The sequence below is a fragment of the Vanacampus margaritifer genome, chromosome 2, assembly GCF_051991255.1.
Source record: "Vanacampus margaritifer isolate UIUO_Vmar chromosome 2, RoL_Vmar_1.0, whole genome shotgun sequence".
Classification (NCBI taxonomy): Eukaryota; Metazoa; Chordata; class Actinopteri; order Syngnathiformes; family Syngnathidae; genus Vanacampus; species Vanacampus margaritifer.
The window spans coordinates 1,259,032-1,276,357 of record NC_135433.1 but is presented as its reverse complement, the minus strand read 5'-3'; the positions used below and the strand labels follow the sequence as shown (position 1 = coordinate 1,276,357).

Here is a 17,326-nt window from a genome sequence, read left to right as displayed (position 1 = left end):
GAGTTCATGAAAGGCTCTCATGCAAACTAGTACACACATTTGACTTTTACACATAAGAAAGACACTCTCATAAACACTACTAAAGACGTAGCGTGATGACTGACTGACTGACTGACTTAAAATGTTATTTCTGTAATAGTTTTTTTTTTGTCAGCCGCTTGGACACAATTGGACAACATGTCATATTCGATAGACATTGGTGTGCCTCATCTTTGACTTTAAGCTACTTTCCCTGCACACACTTTGACTGCATTTGAATGTCCAAAGTCAATAAGACGTCATTGTGCTTTGCCAGCTGACGTTGCCTTCGGGGACAATCGGAAATCACAGCACTCTGCACAAAACAAGGGATGGATTCTTTCAAAATGTCCTTCAATCCACCCAACCATCAACCCAAATAAATCAGGTAATGCCTTCAGAGTTGGAAATCACAGCTTTCCTCACAGAACAACGGAAGAACCGTCCGTCCTTATCCATTCAGGTTATCTGTCTATCTATCATCTATGTATCAGGTGCTGCATTCATGGACAGTCGGAAATCACAGTTTCCCGCACTTAACAACGGATTAATTATTGACGTTGACGTAAATCCATCCATCAATCACTCATGTGTCCATCCAGCCAAATAAATCAGGCGATGCCTTCAAGGACAGTATGGAATTCACGGCTCCCAAACACAAAGCAACAGAGTGACCGCAAGCCGAGTCAAAGCGGAGCATCGTACTCTGGTCTTCGTCATCTGTGTTCCTCCGCATTGTTCCCATTCCTGTTCCGCCCGTTGGCACTCTAAACGGTCGCGGTGGCCCCGCCCACATACCGTGCTACAAGACACTTGAACGCGCCGTCAGCTGACGTGTCTTCAAACAACAAAAGATCTCACCGGCACGGGATTTTTGAATCATCGCTCGTTCTAAAATGTTGGCATTCATTTTGTTAATTACACTCATCTTAAAACAATATCATGTTATTATAATGGAATGAATTCTTCAATATAAAAAATGCAGTTGTTTTACAAACAAAATGCGTTTAGCTGAAGCGTAAAATTCAACTCCAAGTGGCAATAAACATCTTGAATGGTCTTTTTAGAAGAATTCCTCATCATCTTCCAAAGTGGCCTCGTGCGTTTCTTGTGATGTGCGTCGCGTGACGACAAAGCGCTGATCGACGTCTTTGTTGGCCCAGAGGAAGGATTAAGGCGTTAAGTCTATGACAACACAGCCAGCCAAACAGCACGCGTGAACTTTGAACCATCCGTTGTCAGTGCACACTCTTATCGCAATGACCGCAAACATGCAAAGTGTCAGCGTGACATCACGCCGGCTTGCTCAGCCAGTCCATGTCCAGGCCCGTCTGAAGTTTGCTCGAGAGCTTTTGGATGATCCAGCAACCAAAATACAACTTTTGGGTAAAAACTACACTCATCGTGCTGGGAGGAGAAAGATGCTGAGTTGCATCCCAAAACACCAAAACTACTGTTAAGCATGAGGGTGGAAACGTGGGATGCATGATAATATCGGTGGCCAATAATTATTGGCAATTATCGACCAATTTGACGTCATACAGATAAACCAGATAATAAAAAAATTGGCCGATTATCGACCAATTTGACGCCATGCAGAGAAAGCAAATAATATAGTAGGACTTGAAAGTATATTTTATATATATTTTGGGGCTACTTTTGTGCAAAGGGACCATTTGTCTCTTGCACAATTGGTGCCTGACTAAATACTTTTTCTTGCCCCACCGTAAATGAATAAATAAAATCAATAAATAAAAGCGAAAGTAAAAATGGATATAAAAAATATAATTTAAAAATTGAATACAAAAAATAAATATAAATGGAAATAAAAACAACAAAAATATATTTCCATAATTAAAGTAAACAAATAAAAATAAATAAAAAGCGAGATTCAAAAAATGAAAATAAATTTAAAAATAAATGTTAAAATAAATACAAAAAAACTAAATATATGAATAGAATGTCAATCAATCAATCAATAAAACCGCTCTGCTCTCACATTTATTTATCTCATGCTACAGACACTCTGTCAGGACTAAGATCAAACGAAGATATTTTGAAAACTTGGAAACTAAATATGTCTACTGTCTAAGATATATAAAAACAAAAATAAACTTTACGGATCGAAAAGGTTGTTCACTAAAAAAATGGTTAACTCTTTGACTGCCAGACGTTTTCAGAAAAGGGATGCCGTGGGTGCCAGCCGATTTAAGCATTTTGACTGATCTTTCAAGGTCCACAGAAAATTATGTGTTTGGACTATGGAAACACACATACTACCAAATGAAAGATTGGACTCTCATCTTTCATCAGAAAAAAAAGTTTGTTTCTACCTTATTCCGTTTTTCAGTAATCAACAATAGAAAATGGTGAGTTTCACCTCTGTTTTGAAACAAACGTCTTTTAACGTCTTTGGCACTCCTCCCTAGGATTTTACTAAACGTTATTTAACGTTTTTGGCAGTCAAAGAGTTAAAGACATTTCAACAAAAAATGGAAAATTGTGTTTTTTAAAATTTGAAAGGCTATAAATCTCTTTCAGTGAACGTGAATATCGGCTCCAAATACCAGTTATCTGCCTCCTTGACAAATAATGCGTATCAGTATCGGCCCTGGAGAAAGCATAATGGGTCCATCGCTACTCTAGTCAATAGCAGTGAGTCAGAGAGTTCACTTTTTTTTTTAACTTTTGTGCTGTCCTTGAATGGTCCTTTTTACGCAAGGGAGCCCTTTTGCACGGGAAAAAAACAGTACAGTTCGGTTGTACTGTATTCAACAATTTAACAATGTACGTTATTTTTTTGGTCAGTTTTCATTTACAAGTCCTCATCTTCTCTATCTGTAATTGAACAGCTGAACAATTTCTCCATCAAACATGGCAGGTTCCCCCTCGCCATGATCAGAGTCAGTCTTGTTGCCGTGCGGCTCTTTAGCAAAGATGCCGGTGGTTTTTTCGGGGTGACTACTTTGGCACAACGCCAGCAGCATTTTGTTGTGAAACACGCCCACCAATCAGAAACGCGCGGTGGCACAGCAAAATTTGCCCCGTGGCTCGACTGAAGGGTAACGTCTTCGGAACTCAGCACACACAAAAGGCACACTTTTTTGTTGTTGTTGTTTTTTTTTTACTAGCTCAAAGGAGCGCCGTCGCATCGCAGCTGAATGAATACAAAGGAAACGCTGGGAAATCGATTCGATATCGATTATTCGATTTTTTAAACCCAGCCCTAGTTGATTGCCTTGAGCAGGGCACTCAATTAAAAAAAAAAAAAAACATCTGGTGAAGCTAAAGGCCTGATACACCAATCCGGCGTCGGGAGTCGGGCAGCGTTGGTCCGACGGCATGCGCCGTCTGATCAGTATATAAATTATTGTCGTGAAGTCGGATCGAGTTGGAATACGTCGGGGGCGTTTCCAGCAAATTCGACATGTTGAATCGGCGTCGGGGGCATTTGGACACTGGTGCATCTAGGCCTTAACATGAGTTGACCCCGCCCCCCCATCAATGACTTACCCATGACGGCAGCTCAGTGGTGGGCAGATTCTGCTTGACAACTTTGTCCTCGTGCTCCAGGAAGGCCAGCGCGCGGTTGATCCTGTAGTCCTTGGCGCCGTGGGCTCGTCTCCAGTAGAACAAGGCAGCCAGTCCGATCAGCACCCAGCTGAAGCTGAATTCTAAGTAGCCCAGGATGTAGATGGGCAGGATGGCGGCGAACGTCTTGCCAAATTTCAGCCACATCTCGGTGACGTCCGTCAGGGACGACGGAGGCCCGCCGGCCGGCTCCTGCGCTGGCGGGCCGAGCGAGGGGCCGGAAGGGCCGGCGGTGGCCGAGACCGGTCCGTTGGGCATGGCGATCGATCCGGCCGGGCCTTCCGTCCTGGAGCCAACGCTGTTACTCATTTCTCCTCTGCAGAGGCACAAGGTCAGACATTTACTGCAAGGTCACACAAGCTTTACAAAACAACACTCTTGTCCAGTGCCTCTCAAAATAAGCTTTGCGCTTAAAAATTTACATTGACTACTAATTAATTATCAAATTTATTTTTGATAGCAATTTACCCTTTAGAGAAGATGTTTAACTTAAAATAGTTTAAATCCTCTGAATTTCAGCCTCCAAACAGTAAATATTTTTGCAATTTCTGCGGCCCTCCGGGAACGCAGAAGACTTGTTTGTGTTTTTTTTTTTCTTATTTAGAATAAGACATTTGCAAACATCTGCTTTTACTTTGGGAAACAATGTTGAACATTTTTGACAATTTGCTGATGTAAAATGGACCAGGGACTGAACCAGAATCACATTTTCTTTGTGCATTTGTGCAAAAATACAACCTTTTTCTGTAAGAAAATAGGACTTTTTTGTGTAAAGCACTTTGAGTTGCTTCTTTACAAGATAAGGTCCTATATAAATAAAGTTGACTTGATTTGATTTGATTTGACTTACATAACATTGTTTTTTCCCTGCTCTCTATTAGTATGATATTATACATCAAAGGACATATTTGCAAGAATTAAGGGTTTTTTTTCAGATTAAGTGGCATAATTTTTACTTGAACACGGTCCTATTTTTCGAGACTTCTTGAAATTTGACCTAATCCCTTCATCAAACTTTGATTTATAACATTAAGAGTTGGATTAACACTTTTAACCACATTGTTCCTTGAAACGATTTTACATGGAAAAAAATAGTGCTTTATTTTCATAACATTATATATTTTTTCTTTTGGGGGGAAAAACGTATTATATAATTATTAATTACTTAATTAAACATGAATGGTCCTTGGAAAAGTTTGAGAAGGCCGGTGCAAGTCCACAAAACCACATTTTTTTGTTTAAACGGAATATTTTTTAAGTTACTTTATATTAACCTTGAAGAGGTTACCACTCAATTGCATGAATTTAATATAAAAAAAATAATAACATGATTAGTTTTGTGTGGTCAAAGGAATGCAAAAGATTTCCCATCGTTGCCCTGTGACGTCATTTGACTTGCATCGCCATTCCGAACTCTACCTACAAACATCCCTTCTTTTTTTTTTTTAAATACCGCGATTATTGCCGCTCGCTTAGCCAAGCAGGGTGATTGAAATGATCCACAGCGGAACATGTTGAGCCTTTGTTGTATTCGGAGTACATCCAACGCTTACTAACGTTTGTTTGTATCTAGTATTTCACTTCGTAAAGTGCTGTGAAGTGTCTTCGAGTTGCCACTGATGGCTGGCGGCGATGTCATGTCATGATCGAAATTGAAGCTTGTAGCGCTTCCTCAACTTTGTTTTTCATGCTTTCATGCATGCCGAAGCAAAGAACACCCTCTATCAAATCCAATTCGTAGCTTAGTTGCAATGAACAGAAGGCTCATAATTACTCGAAGGAGTACAAACGTTAAACCAGACCAAATTTCAAGCGAGTCTGTCATGACGTTCTTTCCAACAAGTGACACGTAGAAAGGCTTCTTGCGTCGAAGCCAACGACAACCGGCGGGGAAAAGAACAAAAATCAACTTCTTCCGACAAAGCGACAAAGCAACAAAACACGCAACACTTACCAGAATCTGCATTCGCTCTTTAAACGACGTCAAATCGAGCAGCGAGGACGCGCGGCGCTCCACATGCCGACCAGCTCGACTCCGACCAGCCCGACTGCGCCTCGGCGTCTCAGTTCATCGCGATGTGGAGGCGCCGCCGCTGCTCGACCCGCCCGCCTCGCTCCAACAACCCGGCAGGAAGCCGTCATCGCCGCGGGGAGGTCGGCCTCCGCTCGCTGGCCTGCTGCGGTACACTAGCGAGCCCTGGTGGCGAGAAGAAGAACCGCAACCGGCTTGGTCGAAATGGCAGCGAAAAAAAGAAAATACCTGCACTGAACATGGAATCAGATTTGTGCCAAAACGAATCGAACACAATTTTGGATTCCATAAAAATAAAGTGGAATTCCCGCAGATTCCTGGTTTGCCACCCGCAGTCAGCTATTTGCGGATCCCCCCATTCATTATTCATTCAATTTCAAAAAAACATTATAAAAACATTGTACTTTTTTCGGGGTTGATTTTTAGGGAGAGCCGAATACCATTTTTTGCTGTGGAAAACACACATAAATTGTATATTCATAAGGGCCAAGTTACAGCGCGTGGTCTGGTCAACATACAATGATTTCATAAATTGGCTGTACAATTCCATTTTAAACAAAATCCAATGTTCAAAGACCTGTGAGTAGTCTAATGCCTTTGCAGTTAACAATTCAACAAACTATCCTATTATTATCAATATTTTGTCATCTCAGACTAAAGCCTGTGAGCTGGAGGGTGTGTGCATTTAGCGAGTGTTTCGAATTTGTCAGGTTTCTTATGCTTGCAAACAGCTTTCTTGTTGTCTTCACATTTTTGAACATGTCAAAAAAAATTGGGAGCATAAAAATGTGTGCAGAAGATAGATAGTCTCATTTATGAGCAAAAAACTAAAAATAATGTTGTCTGGTGGCAATGACTCAACTCACTTGCTGAAAAGCAGCAGTTTGGCAGACATAGTGCCCCCCAGGTGACTGCGGTAAAAACTCACATTCTTTATTCTCTATTGAGTTATTTTGCAGCAAATGTCTATTTTTATTTATTTATTTAAAGAAAAACATGAAAAAAAATCTATTTTTGGTAGGATGGAACGGATTAATGTCGCTTCCACTCACACTTTCACACATGTCAATGGAGAGAGATGATTTGAGATACAAGTGTTTTGCGTTACAAGTGTACAGTACTCACATAAGCAATAGGACTTGTATCTCGAGACACTGTTGAACAGGAGGAGGAAAAAAAGGTGCTACTGAAAAAAATATTAACGTTTTAGTTTCTAGGTTTGTTTTACAACAAACTGGAACTTGAAAGGTTAAAATAAATACTTTTTTTTAATACTAATGATGATATGACGTTAGTGGGGGGAAAACGTAAAATAGATATTTGTTTTACTTTTAAAAGATTAGAGACAAAATGTCACGTACAATCTCAACTAAAACAAAAACAAAAGAGCAATGAAGTGAGTCGCCGTGCGCATGCGCAACGAGCTACGCTGTGCTTTCATTTTGAAATCTGCAAAGCGGAAGCAAAACAAACGTCAACAGACCCAAACAAACATGTCGGGCCGTGTATGCAACATACATATTGTTCGAATCTAAACGCTTGCGTGTTTCTTCGAGTGTCACGTTCATTAAGTTAAGTGTGCGTTTTGTGTTATGGCGATGAAGAGTTTGGCGGCGTTGCACTCGCAGCTGGCGACCATCATGGAGACTCTGACTCGGGCGGCCGTGGCCGAAATCTGCCAACTGGTGGACGACAGCTACGCCGTCTTCCAGATGGAGATGAGCCGCAGCCGCAAGGAGAACGACGAGCTCCGCAGGAAGCTCGAGCTCATCGAGAACATCGTCGCCCACCGCGGCGGCTTTCGCGGCGGCGCGGAGAAAGCCGCCGTCTCCGGCGCCGGAAGTCCCGACGAAGCCAACGAGGAGTCCGACGACGGCGAGTACTCGAGTACTCGAGTACTCGGACGCACGCCACCAAAAACTACTACTTCCACTACTTCTAATTTATTCGCTACAATCACCACTTCAACCGCAACTACTGCTCAAGTGTCAAACTCGCGGCCTATAATAACATTGAGATATTGCAAGCATTTTTTGTTACAAAGCGGATATTTTTGCCGTAACCGGCAACTCGCCACTTCCGCTATTCCGGCGTAAATCGTGCGATAACTAAAGTACACATTTTGCGCCGGTGAATGTGTATTGGCTCGTGACATCATGGTTAAGGCGGTCATCCCAAAAGTGCGAGGTGATGGGTTCGGATTCCTGACTGCTTCTACTGCTTTTTCTACCTTCACTACTACTTCTACTGTTCCTGTTACTACTCTTAAGTACTTCAGCTACATTACTACTACTAGCTACAAACTACTATTAGCATTTCTGATTATGATTTTTTCCATAATCGAACAGCCCTAACTATTATTACTACTACTACTGCTAGAAAAAAAAGCACTTACTTTAGGCGACATTTTATTTATTGAATTGTACTCTATTTGAATATTAGTTTTCATTGCAACGTGATTTTTGTTTCTTGTTGTTGTCCAGTGCGTTTGGCATCATCAGGCAAGGTCAACAGGTCGCCGAATGGCTGCAATGGCCGGAGACGAGGACAGCGTTTGTCGTCAACGGCAACATCCGAAGCCACGCCCTCGGCAGCGGAGGTTGGTTAACATTCCGGTAGTATTGCTTTTTCACAACGAGGTACTTTCGGTATTTTTTTAGTAGCGGTACAGCATGCCATAGCCTAAATTTGCCTTTTTCTGAAACCGCGTCGGCGGGGTTTTGTGGTCTCAGGACAGCTCGTGTGCCGACGATTCAAGGAGCGAAGAGGATGTGCTTGCCGTCAAACAAGAAGTGGCGAGCGACAAGGACGAAGCCGGCGAGCTGCTTCTGGACGAGGACGGTATGCGTCAAAGCGCGCCGACGTTCGTTTGTTTGTTGCTGTGCAATGTTGGGATGGACCAATTATCGGCATTTTGACGAATATCGGCATTGGCCATTTTGAAGAATCATATGGCCGATAATAGATCCATAAAAAAAAAAAGTGTTAACTTCTGGGAAATAATTTAAATACATATTTTCAGAGATGCTGCTGACCCTGGCAACTCTCGGCACCTTCTGTTTTTGTTTGAAATTAAGACTAAGATAAACTTCAGATGTTTTGAAATTTTGGAATACTTTATTTATTGTAGGAAACAATTGTTTAAGTTTTTATTTAACTTTTGAAAACATCCCTGGGAGATCCCGGAACTTTTTCAAAACAAAGATGTTTATTGACTAAGATTTAAAAAAAATAAAAATAAAACAATAATAAAAACTCCAATATTTTACAAACCCTCAAAGTTGTTCAATAAACATATGCTTGAAAATTCCCCCCAAAATTAAGAGCTGAAGTTTGTATATTTTCCCTTTTAGTGAAAATGACCATCGCCAACCAAATATCGGTTATCGGCGTCCTTGACTACTAATAATCGGTATTGTTACCGGCCATGAAAAAACCCCATTATCGGTCTATCTCTAGTATGATGTCATCAATGTTATTAGAGTTCAACGACAATTAACAAAATAAACTAAATCTGAAAAAATATTTTTGAAAACGGGAAAAAAAATGAAAATGCTTTAAAAAAAAAAACAACTGAAACTATATTTTTCGCTTAAAACTACATATAGCATTAGCATGTACCGCATTATGACGTACAGGTGCTAACGTTAGCGTCCTGGTATCTGTTGATAGAAGGAGCAGAACTTGCGCCCCAGCAGGCTAAGCAAGAAGCCGGTACTTCCAGAATTTTCACCGTCAACTCACCTTGGGAACAAAACAAGGCACCGCCTCAAGGTTCCCACAGCTTTCCGGGCTCCCCGGGTCCCGCCGGAGACACCTCCTTGGACGTGGTCTACCACTTGGCTTCGGAATCCGACGGCGAAATCTCATCGGCGAGGAAAAGCTCGGCCTTGGTTTCGGGGACTTTACGCGAGCCCCGACCGGGCGCCGGCGAGCTGGACCTCTGCCCTTCGTGGGCCAATCAGGGCCCGTCCAGCATCCTGGTCCTCCCCCACCGACCGGCGTCCGACTTGAACGCTGCTTTCCCTTTGGCTCTGGGCTTGGACGGCGTGGACCGGAACCGTTTGTGTAGGGACCGGCGTTTTGTCTGCAACTACTGCGGCAAGTGGTTCTCGTCGGCGCGCAGCCTGGAGACGCACGTGCGCGTCCACACGGGCGAGCGTCCGTATTGCTGCGGCCAGTGCGGAAAGCGCTTCACGCAATCGGGCCACCTGAAAACGCATCAGAGCGTCCACACGGGCGAGCGACCGTTCGCCTGCCACCGCTGCGCCAAGAGGTTTGCGGGCAAGCAGAACCTGAGGATACACCTGCAGAAGCACCACCCCGGACCGCAGCAGGAAGGCTGAGCCCGCTCGCTTCCTGTGGCGACTCGCCAAAATAACACACAGACAGCGTATTTTCACGACCACAAGGCGTAGCAATTCCTTTCCAATTGCTCATGTTGTGATTAAATTTTCATTCTTTAAGTTGCATTGCATTTTTGTTTCTGTTATCAGGGATGTGATTTGACCAAAGTGAAATTATCTGAAAATTTAGCCGGGGGTCTGGGGGCCGCTGGCACCCAGCTAGGTCCAGGGCAGCGCCCTGGTGGGGGGACAAGGGGGGCGAAGCCCCCCGGAGCTCATGGGTTTTCCGTGTTTTTAAGTACTTTCAATGCACTCACATGACAAAGAAATAGACAAAACAACAGCATAAATTTTCAATGTATATTGAACTATCCCACATAAAATGGCAATTTTAGTCAACTCAAAATCAGTCACATTCAAAAACATTGGACTGCCTTTGCTTTTAAAAACTATCACTGAGAATATCATCATATCTAACTAATGTGATTACTAAGTTAACACATAAATAATGTTGAAGAGTTCAAATTTCATGAACAAATAATTGTATCATGACCAAATGAAAAGTAACTCATATTAGAGCATACCACAAATGTCTTTGTTATAGCAGAAAGTGTTATCTGTCGGAGTCATGTGCATACACAATGAACTACTAAAAAAAAAAAAAAAAAAAACGGATTTTTTTTTTTGGGGGGGGGGGGGGGGTAAGCGGAATTCCGCGAATTAGCGGAAAAATCACATCCCTGTGTTATATATATTATTTTTTTGAATCTAGATTTTGATTCAATGTCAGTTCTTTAGCTTGTGATTTGATTCCACTTGGATTCTTTAGGATGTGAATGAATTTGACTCCCATTGTGATTCTTTAGCGCTGATTCAATTTTGGGTTCTTTAAGTGTGTGATTCAATTCCATTTTTTCATTTGATTTCAGTTCTTATTTCGATTAGATTTTCATTCTTTAACTTGTCAATCAGTTCTGTTTCAATTCTTTCGGTTGCAATTTAAATGTGAGTTTTCTGGGATTTCCATTCTTTCAGACTTTCTTGAGGTTGTGATTCAAAGTCGAAATACACAAGTAAATAAAAAACGGTTTTGAAAGAATTATTTTCATGCCTCTGTGAACACGCGTGATATGTTGCCTCACATTTTTGAGCAATACAACAAAATAGTTTGAACTATTGTGAGAGTTCTGTATAAACACGGAAAAGTGCATGTAAACGGAATATATATCTCCCCTCTTGTAAATTGTGATGAAAATACAATATATATTTTTTAAGTTTAAAAAAGACCTCATTTTTGTCTATTTACTCACTTGGGAATTGACACTGCAATCCAAAATAACAAAAGTGTTTCCAAATTGAAGGCGGCGGCTTCACGCCTCTGCTGCCCTCTTCAGTCACAATTTTGTTGTTTGGTCCAGTTTGACCTTCGCACGGATTACTATTGAAATATAACCGGGACTCACAGCGGCCTCTCGCAACTGAAGCCAAACAAATCAAAATGCACGAAGCGCCGCTCGCTGTTTAAATTCAACAAGGAAACGCTGAGTAATTCTGCGAGAATAGAATTAATTGCGGCATCCATTGGCCTGTTCGGCTTGTTTGTTTCCCGTGACATCGCCGCTTATTGCTTTATTGGGTGGCGATTACATCAATACATTACTGTATTTATTTTTTTTTTTTGAAATTGAAAATAAATAGTTTGAAACTGACAGGGATTGATCAAAAGTTTCTATATTTCTTATTTATTTGAAAAATATTTACAAAATAGACTAATAAAGATTCAAATCAATGCTTTTGATCACAAAAGAACTATTTTTCAGAAACGTTTTTATAAACTCAGAAAATGTATGTGTATGAATAAATATTTAGAGAACAGTTTTGAGAATTTTTTATCACAATATTAAGAGAACTATTTAGAACAAGTTTTTTATCAACTAAAAATACTGCAGGATACAGACAGCACTTACAGTAGGAAATAATAAACTATTATGTGAAAGAACAAGAAATGTCATAGCAACACAGATTTCGTTTTTTTATTATTTTGTTTTCAATATTTAAATTTTTCCTACCTAACTTTAATTAAAGGAGTGTTAAGCTGTGTGTGTAAAGCTTAATTTGCAATATTTATATTTTATAAGAGCAATTAAGAGATGCTTATTTTTCACGTGCCAGAAGGCGACACTGCGCGGACAGAACCAGCACTGTCTGTTTTCTTTCAGCACAAGTATTAAGCAAGTCTATCCGTGTTACAGTCTAATTCGTATCTGGCAAAACTCAATTATCTGTACCGGATTCTCGTGTTTTACGAATATTCAACTCACTCCTACCATTTAGTAGATCCTTGTTGTTGGAAGTGAAACCGGAAGTTTCCACGACTTCAAAATAAAAACGGAGAAGACGACGCACAAGAAGTCATGACAGTTTGGTTACACTTTTAACAAGGAAGGACTGGAAATGTTTATGAATCCACCAGGATTGTACCTTTTGGCGACAATGTAACGCGGGATTCCTAAAGTCATTAAGTAATTAAGGTAAGCCGTTTGAAGTTACTATAAAAAGAAAAGCTTCGACATACTTATTAGCCGTCCTCGTCCGTTGCCGTTCTGAATAACGTGCACAGGTCCTTCCATCATACCTGAACTCAGCTGTTTACTTTTCTTTTAAAGGGACAGCAACAGTATTTACAGTATTTACTTGTCGTAGAAACATTTTGAACATATTCAGACAATTTTTCACTACGAAGATCTTTTGAAACCTTTTACGAACCCTGACGAAAACCTCAAATTAGCTACACTCACATCCATTTGTACTTTTGATTCATTATTTTATTATTATTATTGCAGTCTAATAAATGTATGGTTCCTCCTTTATTATTCATCAAAGCGCTTCCACAAATTTATTAGCATGGATCTTTTTTTAAGAATAATAATGTAATTGTTACGTCCGTCCCCAAGTAGTGTTACAACTCACCCTGGTACTGCAGCAGGTTGTAACAACATGCCACTTTTAACTGTATTACATCATCTGTGATGGTGTAGTAGAAATCCAAGTGAAATTTGAGATCTCTAGTACAAAAAGCCAATGAGTTACACATACTCAAAGAAAAAGTGTTACTATCATCCCCGGTCCCGCCTATTAGACATTTTGAATTGATTATTATTATTTATTTTTTTAATGGGAAAAGGCGTTTTATAAAATAAATGAAGACAAATGACTATTTATCTCTTTTTTTTCTGATCCGAAAAACAATCCGATCCGCGACTCAAACCCGTGATCCGATCCGAAACCGTGACTTTTGTGATCCGTTGCACCACTTTGGCATACCACACGATAAATACCAAATGTCACAGACAACTACAAATATTAGCAATAAATAGCGCCATGTCATGATCTCATAGTCATTTGTATGGACTCGAAGTTATAAAAAAAGGAATTATTATATACAATATATTTGCTGTATAACATTTTATTTTAGAAAATCCATTTATCCATCCATTTTCTGAACCGCTTATTCCTCACAAGGGACGCACACGGGGGTGCTGGAGCCCATCTCAGCTGGCTTCGGGCAGTAGGCAGGGTACACCTCATATTATTTCTTTCTTTTTTTTTGCCCTGCAATTTGGCACCTCCTCCATTAGATGGCGCCCTAGGCGACCGCCTAATCGGCCTATGCCCAGGCCCTGATGGTCAGTATCGCATTGATCATTCACTAGGCAAAAGCAAAAGTCATCAAAAAACAACAACACATCAGAGTAGTTCAATAAAACATGTACTTGATTACCTCACTGATGGTACGACTTCTCTCATGCGTCTCCATTCAAAGGCACGTTTGTATTAAACATGACATCAGGCCTCAATGAGGAGCGACGTCACACTTACATCAAGCGTGACATCGCCGTTCAAGGCGCCCTCACGGGACGGCACATCAGAACATTCAGAGACGTTGAAATGTTTTTTGGGACATAGCAAGTTATCGATTCTTACTTGGATCAAGATGGAGAGCGAAGCCAGTTACATTTCCAGTCAGGTTCTTCTGTCCCTGACGGAGAAACACTTCCTGAAGATCACGCCGGCTCACTGGGCGCTGCTGGCGGCGGGCGTGCGCGACCCGGCCATCGACATGATCCTGGCCGACATGTGCGGCGAGATCGTGCAGACGGTGGCCACCGAGGTCCTGCGTCTGGTGGTGCCGGTCCTGGTGGAGCACTTGGAGGGGCGGGCGTCCCCGGACGAGATGAGCAGCGCCATCGAGAAGTGCACGCCGCAGCTGGGCGACAGCATCATGACCACCTTCGCCGCCGCCGCCGACGTCCCCGAGGTGGACTTCGTGGGCGCCAAGCGCTTCACGGCTCTCATCGAGAAGGAAGCCAACGTCAGGATGAACTCGGTTTTGAGTTCGGCCCTCAGCAGCAGCGAGGGCCAATCGGAGCTCTACGTCAACGCCACCATGTCCAGCGTCAACACGCTCTATGAGATGGTGTGCCACGCCCACAAATGTTTGTCTTACTTGAGCAAGATGACGCAGCGCTTTTACAGGATGAGCGGCCTCACGCCCGTGGACGTGGAGGGCGCCACCCGCTCCATTGCCGCCATCCTGCTCAAGTGGGCCAAGGAGGGGCGCGACGAGCCCGAGGAGGAAATGGCGCGACGCTCCCAAGACGCGCAAATGGCCGCCGAGGACATCGTCCAGACCATGGTCCAGTTGCAGCAACGCGCCGAGCGCGCCAAACCCTGCATCGACATGAGCGCCATATTGGCGAAGGTCAAGCGCTTCTTCTCGTCCCGCCCCAAATCCTCCACTTCCAGCGACGAGCTGGTGGTCAGGAGCTCGCTCAACACCGTCGGGCGCTCTCGCTTTCAGAAGATGATGGCGGGACTCAAGAGCATGTTCCAAAAGACGCAACCGCCCTTCGTGGTCAACCTTCAGAGGGGGCGGTCCGGAGAGTCCACCCGGCGCCGCACCACCCGAAGCAGCCAGAAGTCCAGGCCGTGGTCGCGGCCTCTGTCGGAGGACGAGCTGAGCAGCAAGTTCGACAGCCTGACCTCCAACCTCATGGACTGGGAGCTGGAGACGTGCACGGAGGAAGAGCGCCGGCAACTGACCGACACGGTGTACGAGCACCTGATGGCCACGCAGGACGACGACGCCATGTCCGTCCGGCAGCACGCGTACTGCAATGTCCTCTACGCCATCACCGACGACACCATCAAGAAGTACATGCAGCAGCTGCACCTGTGGCTCAAGGTTCTGCGGGTCAACGCCAAGAGCCGCGTGGAGGTGTCGGGCGCCCTCAACGAGATCGACACGCTCATCGACAACCTGAGCCACAGCCAGGGGGAGGCGCCCAGCTTGGAGGACGGCTCCAGCCCCACGCCGGCGGCGGCGCCGTCGTCAACCAGCATGACCACCAGCCCGGCGCCGCCGCTGCCGTCACCCACCAGCAGCCTGCACCAGGCGCACGTGCGCAGCCTGGTCAGCGCCCTGATCGTGACCCTCGTCATGCGCCTGTCGTGGAAAAGCCGATCGTGTACCAAGATCACGGCCATCTTGCCCGTCATCAAGCGTCTGTCGGAGAGGGCGGTTGAGGAGATCAGCCCCAAAATGGCCGCCGCCCTCAGCGACATGGACACCTACGACGCCGTCATCCAGGCGGTGGCACGAGAACTTTCCAAGGAGTTTGACTCTTCGCAGACGCCGCTGATGATGCAGGACCCGGACTTTGACGACGGCGTTTTCAGGCATCTCAAGGTCCAAATCGATCTGCTCAGCAGCGGCGTCCCGCTGGGCTCCAACAACTTCCTGTCCGCCATGGGCAGGGTCCTCACCAGACCCTTTCTCAGCCTGTTCCGCCCAGCAACACATCCCCTGGCCAATTGACCGGGAACGACGCTGAACGCAATTTTGCCGACAACAAGTTGACTGTCAACGTGCGCCGACCGGTTCACTTCAAATAAAAGAATAACTTTTGGTCTGTTTTTCTTAATTTCATGTCACAAAGCAAAACACTCGATGTTGATGTTCAGAACGACACAAACCAATTTCTTATTTCTAATTAGAGAGACAAACAATAGTTGGGTTTCCATCCACCCATTTTTATTTGAATTTGCAAAAAATCTGAAAATAATGAATGGAAATGCTAGAAATTCTAAAAAGGGCCCAAATTTGCAAAAAAAAAAAAAATTACGCTTAGATTTTGAAGCGTTTCGAAAAAAGGAAAATGCGAATTTTGGCTTTGGAAACGGGTTTCGAGAATAATCACAATACACGTCGCATGTTTTGACCGGATATTACGTCACACATACATTTGGAATGTCGGACAATAAAGGTGTGTTTGGGGAGACGACGAAACAATTTGGAATTCATTAAAGAAGTGAATATTAATGCTATTTTTGATGGAAAACAAAAGAAACACTACAGTTCAAATCGCGTGTCAGTTTTGCACATTTTCAGTAAATTAACTTAAAACATTCCCAACAATTGGATGGAAACCTGACTAACGTCAACAACTGGTCGCCAGCCCATGTAGGCATAGACAACCGACTGGTCACCAGTCAGGGCCGTGGGATTGTAGAAGGAACGGGAATGCATATTACTGATAGAAAACCCCACTTCACTCATTCACTCCCAGCCATTTCCACTGAAGCAATCCCCTTCACTCCCGGCTGTTTTACTGGATTTTGAACCATGCACCCCAAAGCGCGCGACACGCAAGAACGCACTGAGCGGCCGCGTGCCCACCACGCACAACGCCGTCCAGCCCAACCGACTGAACGGGGCTCCACCCCCCTCGGACTTCGGTGCCGGGCGCACCCCGACCACCAACTGGGGGACTTTGCCATCCAAGGAACTGTCGCGGCGTGGCACGCATCAACATCAGCCGAAGACGAGCCGCAGCATCCCAGCCGCGCCGACCGTCCTCACCTCCCGCTGACTTTTCTTCAACTCGGGACGCTCGCCGAGTCACTCTGAACAGCTGAACCAGTCCGTAAGTGCGCCTTCATTGCAATCTGACCATAACACTGGCGCAACGATCTGATCCAAATATAAAAGGTAAGACAGGTCAAAACGCTTCCATTTCTTTTTATCTTAGTTTGTTAGGTTGCATGTTATCTTTTTATCTTTTATTCCCATTTTAAAGGCTGTGACTGTGACCGATATGTGTGTTTACTAAATAAATCTGTTGTCTAGAAATTCAATTTCCGCAAATTTGTGAGAAAAAAACTTACAAAAAATACACATAGCGTACTACTCGACTGTTTGTGCCATTATTTCATTATTATTATTTTTGTACAAGTATCGAAGCTGCTCTCCGTCATTCACTTGCATTTACCTTAAAGT

General features: G+C 43.6%; 3 protein-coding genes across 3 annotated transcripts in view; 2 read left to right on the top strand and 1 right to left on the bottom strand.

Moving 5' to 3' along the window:
- The window catches only part of esyt2a (extended synaptotagmin-like protein 2a), a 43,913-nt gene extending 34,379 nt beyond the window's left edge, over positions 1–9,534 (bottom strand). The window contains exons 1-3 of the mRNA XM_077556309.1: positions 9,386–9,534; positions 5,564–5,806; positions 3,532–3,925 (exon numbers count right to left, since the gene is read on the bottom strand). Coding sequence (XP_077412435.1) covers positions 3,532–3,918 — 387 coding nt within the window. The 5' untranslated portion in view covers positions 3,919–3,925; positions 5,564–5,806; positions 9,386–9,534. The remainder of the gene's footprint in view (positions 1–3,531; positions 3,926–5,563; positions 5,807–9,385) is intronic.
- Positions 7,069–10,030, top strand: LOC144043070 (uncharacterized). The gene is made up of 4 exons (XM_077556310.1): positions 7,069–7,516; positions 8,125–8,240; positions 8,374–8,482; positions 9,314–10,030. The coding sequence occupies exons 1-4, from the start codon at positions 7,234–7,236 to the stop codon at positions 9,985–9,987; spliced, it is 1,182 nt and encodes a 393-aa protein (XP_077412436.1). The 5' UTR covers positions 7,069–7,233; the 3' UTR covers positions 9,988–10,030.
- A 2,184-nt stretch (positions 10,031–12,214) lies between these two features.
- On the top strand, positions 12,215–15,888 carry LOC144044354 (uncharacterized). Its single transcript, XM_077558705.1, has 2 exons — positions 12,215–12,518; positions 13,811–15,888. The coding sequence occupies exon 2, from the start codon at positions 13,844–13,846 to the stop codon at positions 15,863–15,865; it is 2,022 nt and encodes a 673-aa protein (XP_077414831.1). The 5' UTR covers positions 12,215–12,518; positions 13,811–13,843; the 3' UTR covers positions 15,866–15,888.
- The last annotated feature ends 1,438 nt before the right edge of the window (positions 15,889–17,326 follow it).